The sequence below is a fragment of the Carcharodon carcharias genome, chromosome 9, assembly GCF_017639515.1.
Source record: "Carcharodon carcharias isolate sCarCar2 chromosome 9, sCarCar2.pri, whole genome shotgun sequence".
NCBI classification, from domain to species: domain Eukaryota; kingdom Metazoa; phylum Chordata; class Chondrichthyes; order Lamniformes; family Lamnidae; genus Carcharodon; species Carcharodon carcharias.
The window spans coordinates 16,546,415-16,552,544 of record NC_054475.1 but is presented as its reverse complement, the minus strand read 5'-3'; the positions used below and the strand labels follow the sequence as shown (position 1 = coordinate 16,552,544).

Below are 6,130 nucleotides of genomic sequence, written 5' to 3'. Positions count from 1 at the left end.
TTAAGTGCTTGTCTCATCATTCACTCCAAACACTGGCATCATCGTCTGTAAATGTTTCCTGTCTCAGGCAGGGAGTTGGTTTACAAAACACTTTTAAAAAAAAACGAGTCCAAGCTGTGAGTGGAGAGAGACACACCCTTGCGACAAGTGGTGAGTTTGTGTCACACTCCCCGCTGATCAGGCGCGTAAACAGTTTCCTGCAGTGTCGACAAACTGTGACTTTTTAAACATATGAGGAAATGTGGCTCTGCGATCGCTTGAAATTTTGTTCTTGAAATAAAATTGTGGAATGTCCCTGTGCATCTGTGTTCTTTGTGTGGAAGGAGGGGGGTACAAGAAGGAAGTTTGCAGAAACCTTCAATCACCCAGGAACACATCACTGCTGACAACCCAGTCATGAACTCTGAGTGTGACTCTGCCTCTCTGTCACTCAGTGGGTTTAGCAGAGGACCAGCTGTCGAATTTATAATAATGATACCAGAACTGAGACATTATAGCATGACCTGAATCCTCAACCTTCTGATTTTGCAGCATAAATACTAAATCAAGCTGAGAATAAAATTGTTCCAAAACTTGTCTGAAACTAATTCTGGAAAAAAGCAGAGTTGATTTTTGTTTTTTCTCTGATTTGTCTCTGACATCCAGTCCTGGATAAGCTGGAATTTTCTCTGGCTATATCTTGGAAAGACTGAAGCCATTGTCTTCAGTCCCTGCCACAAACTCCATCCCTCTATTTGGCAACTGTCTGCGGCTGAACCAGACCATTTGCAGCCTCGGTGTCCAATTTGTCCCCGGCTGAGCTTCTGACCACATAACCCAAGAGCACCTATATCCATCTCTGTAATATTGTCAATCTCACCCTTGCCTCAGACCATCTGCTGTTGAAACTCTCATCCATGCCCTTTTTATCTAAAGACTCAATTGTTCCAGCTTGCATCTCATTGGTCTCCATCTTTCACCTTCCTCTAAAATTCTGCTCCCTGTGTCCTAACTTGTACCAATTCCTGTTCACCCATCAACCCCTGTATTCATTGACCTATATTGGGTTTGGTATACACAGGGTTAATATGAGACAGAGTACAGTATAGTGATGTAAGAAGGCACATGACCCAGAGCTAGGGTCAGTGTGGTGTTGGCCAGAGACATGTTAAGACCTAGACATGAAGATAGGCCCATACCTGTACCCTTTACTGTATATATGTACGTAGTTACAAGTCGTTAATAAAGACTTGCTGTTACCATACAGAAGGCTACAAAGACTTCCCTAACAGACACAGTTCTGTAACCAAAACCATCCCAACACGTTGGCTCTCAGTCAAGCAATGCCTTAACTTTAAAATTCTCATTGTTATGTTTCCTCCATAGCCTCACCCCCTCCCTATCTATCTCTGTAATCTCCTCCAACCCCACAACCCTCTCAGGTCTCTCTGGTCTTCCAATTCTAGACTTCTGTGCATCCCCTATTTTAATCGCTCCACCATTGGCTGCCCTGCCTTCAACTGCCCAGGGCCTAAACTCTGGAATTCTCTCCCTAAGCCTTTTCTGTCTGTCCACCTCTAGGAAGTGCCTTAAAATCTACCTCTATGACCAAGCTTTTAGTCACCTGCTGTAGTATCTCCTCATGTGACTCAGTATCATTTTGTCTGATAAACACTCCTATGAAGTGCCTCGGGAAGGTTTCTTGCATAAAAGGGACAATATAAATACAATTTTGTTGGTGAGGTGGTAATTAGCAGGATTGGATTTGACCTTTTTGTGGACAAGACATACCTGGATCTGGGCAATTTTCCACATGGAGACTACTTAATACGAATGATTATTGCAAAGTCTTTAATGCAGTGTGCTGCTTGCAGACTAGTTAATGCAGTACAGTATGTTAGTTGCAGCCAAAACTGATTTCTAAAGGGGAAATCCTGTTTCACTAACTTCCTGGAGTATTTTGAAGAGATAACAGGGAGGGTTGGTGAGGTAATGCTGTTGATGTGGTGTACATGGACTTTCAAAAGGCATTAGATACAATGCCACAACAGACTTGTGAGAAAAGTTATAGCTTATGGGATAAAGGGACAATAGCAATGTGGATACAAAATTGGCTGAGTAATGGGAAACAGAGGGTAATGGTCAATGGATATTTTTCAGGCTGGTGGAAGGTTTGTAGTGGAATTCCCCAAGGGTCGGTATTGGGACTCTTGCTTTTCTTGATATATATTAATGATCTCGATCTTGGTGTGAAGGGGACAATTTCAAAGTTTGCAGATGATATGAAACTTAGAAGTATTGTAAACTGTGAGGAGGACAGTATAGAACTTTAAAAGGACATAGACAAGTTGGAGGAGAGGGCATATAGGTGGCAAATGAAGTTCAATGCTGAGAAGTGTGAGGTGATGCATTTTGGTAGGAAGAACTTGGAGAGACAATACAAAATAAGGAGTACAATTCTTAAGGGGTTGCAGGACCAGAAGGACCTGGGTGTATATGTGCATTGATCATTGAGGGTGGAAGGACAGGTGGAGAGAGCAGTTAATAAAGTATACAGTATTTTGGGCTTTACTATTAGGGGCATAGAGTACAAGAGCAAGGAGGTTATGCTAAGCTTATGTAAGATGCTAGTTAGACCTCAGCTGGAGTATTGTGTACAGTTTTGCGTGCCACATTATAGGAAGGATGTGAACGCATTGGAGAGAGTGCAGGAGAGGTTTACAAAAATGGTTCCAGGGATGAGAAACTTCAGTTATGAGGATAGATGGGAGAGGTTGGGACTGTTCTCCCTAGAGAGAAGAAGGCTGAGAGGAGATTTGATAGAGATGTTCAAAATCATGAGGGGGCTGGACAGAGCAGATAGGGACAACTTCCTGATCGTAAAAGGATCAAAACATTTGCAAAAAAATGTTTTGGATTGGGGGAGAGTGGATTTTAGTAAAATAAGGCAAGATCTGGCCAAGGTAGACTGGGAACAACTACTTGTGGGGAAGTCTACAGAGGAGCAGTAGGGGGCATTCAAAAAGGCAATGGGGAGGGTACAGGCTCAACATGTTCCCTCTAGGGTGATAGGAAGGAGTAACAAGCCCAGAGAACCATGGATGACCAGAGATATTCAGGATACGATGAGAAGGAAAAGAGAGACTTTTAGCAGGTACAAGGGAAGCCAATCAGCAGAGGCATTAGTGGAGTACAGAAAGTGCAGGGTGGAGCTTAAGAAAGCAATTAGGAGAGCAAAGAGGGGATGTGAGAGAGTTCCGGCTGGTAAAAGTAGGGAAAATCCCAAGATATTCTATAAGTATATCAATGGGAAGAGGATAACCAGGGAAAGAGTAGGGCCCATTAGGGATCAAGGGGGCAATCTATGGGTGGAGCCAGATGACATCGCTAGAGTGTTGAATGAATACTTCACATCCGTCTTCACCCAAGAGAATGAGGATGAAGGTATCGAACTCGGGGAGAGAGACTGCGAGGTTGTTGAGCAAACTGATATAGGGAGTGACAAGGTATTGGAGGTGTTGGCAGGCTTAAAAGTGGACAACTCTCCAGGTCTGGATGATTTGTGTCCCAGACTGCTGAGGGAGGCGAGGGATGAGATCAAGGGGCTCTGACACAAATTTTTAATTCCTCTCTGGCCACAGGGGAGGTGCCAGAGGACTGGAGAACAGCTAATGTGGTTCCGCTATTTAAGAAGGGCTGTAGAGAGAAGCCAGGGAACTACAGACCAATGAGTCTCACGTCAGTGGTGGGGAAACTATTGGAGAAAATTCTGAAGGAGAGAACCTATCTCCACTTGGAGAAGCAAGGTTTGATCAGGGATAGTCAGCATAGCTTTGTCAGAGGGAGGTCTTGCCTCACAAATTTGAATTTTTTGAGGAGGTGACCAGGTGTGTAGATGAGGGTAGCGCAGTTGATGTAGTTTATATGGATTTCAGCAAAGCCTTTGACAAGGTCCCACATGGGAGACTTATAAAGAAGGCAAATGCACATGGGAAACAGGGTAATTTGATAAGGTGGATTCAAAATTGGCTTAGTTGTAGGAGACAAAAGGTGATGACAGAAGGCTGCTTTAGTGACTGGAAGCCAGTGTCCAGTGGCATACCACAGGGATCTGTGCTGGGTCCCCTATTATTCGTCATTTATATAAACTACATAAATGATTATGTGGGTGGTAGGATTAGTAAGTTTGCGGATGACACAAAGATTGGCCGGATGGTTAACAGTGAGGTTGAGTCTCTTGGGCTACAGGAAGATATAAATGGGATGGTCAAATGGGCAGCTAGGTGGCAGATGGAATTTAACCCTGAAAAGTGTGAGGTGATACACTTTGGAAGGAGTAATTTGACAAGGAAGTATTCAATGAATGGCATGACACTAGGAAGTTCTGAGGAATAAAGGGACTGTGGCATGCGTGTGTCCATAGATCTTTGAAGGCAGAAGGACATGTTAGTGGGGTGGTGAAAAAGGCATATGGGACACTTGCCTTTATCAATCGAGGCATAGATTACAAAAGTAGGGAGGTCATGTTGGAGTTGTATAGAACCTTGGTGAGGCCACAGCTGGAGTACTGTTTGCAGTTCTGGTCGCCACATTATAGGAGGGATGTGATTGCACTGGAGACGGTGCAGAGGAGATTCACCAGGATGTTGCCTGGGGTGAAACATTTAAGTTATGAAGAGAGATTGGGTAGACTTGGGTTGTTTTCATTGGAGCAGAGAAGACTGAGGGGCGACCTGATCGAGGTGTACAAGGTTATGAGGGGCATGGACAGGGTGGATAGGGAGCAGCTGTTCCCCTTAGTTGAAAGGTCAGTCACGAGGGGACATAAGTTCAAGGTGAGGGGCAGGAGGTTTAGGGGGGATGTGAGGAAAATCCTTTTTACCCAGAGGGTGGTGACGGTCTGGAATGCGCTGCCTGGGAGGGTGGTGTTGGTGGGTTGCCTGATATCCTTTAAAAAATACCTGGATGAGTACTTGGCACGAGATAACATTAAAGGCTATGGGCCGAGCGCTGGTAAATGGGATTAGGTAGATAAAAACAAAAAAACTGCGGATGCTGGAAATCCAAAACAAAAACAGAATTACCTGGAAAAACTCAGCAGGTCTGGCAGCATCGGCGGAGAAGAAAAGAGTTGACGTTTCGAGTCCTCATGACCCTTCGACAGAACTTGAGACAGAACTTAGGTAGATAGGTCAGGTGTTTCTCACGTGTCGAAGGGTCTCTCCTGCTCTCTGTGATCCTGAGAGGGCCCAGAGTTAAAGTGATTTGCAAAAGAAGCAAATGTGATGTGAAGTGAGAGCAAACTTTTTCACACGAGTGGTTCGGGTCTGAAATGCACTGGCAGAAAGTGTGGTTGGTGGAGGCAGGTTCAGCTGAGTCATTCAAGAGGACTTGAGATGATTATTTGAATAGAAACGTTGTGCAGGGATTCAGGGGAAAACGCAGGGCAATGGCACTGGGTCATAACACTCATTTGGAGAGCTGGTGCAGACACAATGGTTTCCTTCTGCACCGCAACAATTCTGTGATTAATGCAGAGTGGTGACTGCAGACTGGCAAAAGTGTACAATAAAAGCAAAATGCTGCAGATGCTGGAAATCTGAAATAAAAAGAGGAAGCGCTGGAAGAATTCAACATGTCTGACAGTACGGACACATACAGACTCCAAACGTTAACTCTGTCTTTCTCTCTCCACAGATGCTGCCAGACCTGCTGAGTCTTTCCAGCACTTTTTGTTTTCATTTTTATTTATTATTAATGCTTTGCTAGTTCCAAACTGCTGGCGCGCCCCCTGCTGCCGGTCTGCGGTGCCTGCAGTGTAACTTCTGGGCTCCCTCTGGCGGCCGGGAGGAGGGGGCTGCACGGGCCTCCGAGCTCCCCCTGACGGCCGGGAGGAGGAGCTACAGGCTGCACGGGCCCCGCCCCCCCCCCACACCCCCTCCCCCCTCCCCCCCCAACCCACCCGCACGGTGACGCAATATAGACGTAGCGCGCCGGGCGGGCGGGCGCGCGCGCGGTGATGGCGGCTCGGGAGCGCGCGGTGTGATGATGGCGGCCTCGGAGCGCAGGCTCCCGAGTCCCGAGGCGTTCGTGGGCCAGTCCTGGAGCAACTGGATCGAGCGGGCCGAGGCGCTGCGGTTGTCGGACGGTG

General features: G+C 46.2%; 1 protein-coding gene across 1 annotated transcript in view; it reads left to right on the top strand.

Moving 5' to 3' along the window:
- Positions 1-5,998: 5,998 nt before the first annotated feature.
- Positions 5,999-6,130, top strand: part of LOC121281827 (ataxin-7-like protein 1) — a 36,566-nt gene continuing 36,434 nt past the window's right edge. Inside the window, 2 exon segments of the mRNA XM_041194861.1 lie at positions 5,999-6,017; positions 6,020-6,127. Of these exon segments, the coding sequence (XP_041050795.1) occupies positions 5,999-6,017; positions 6,020-6,127 (127 nt within the window).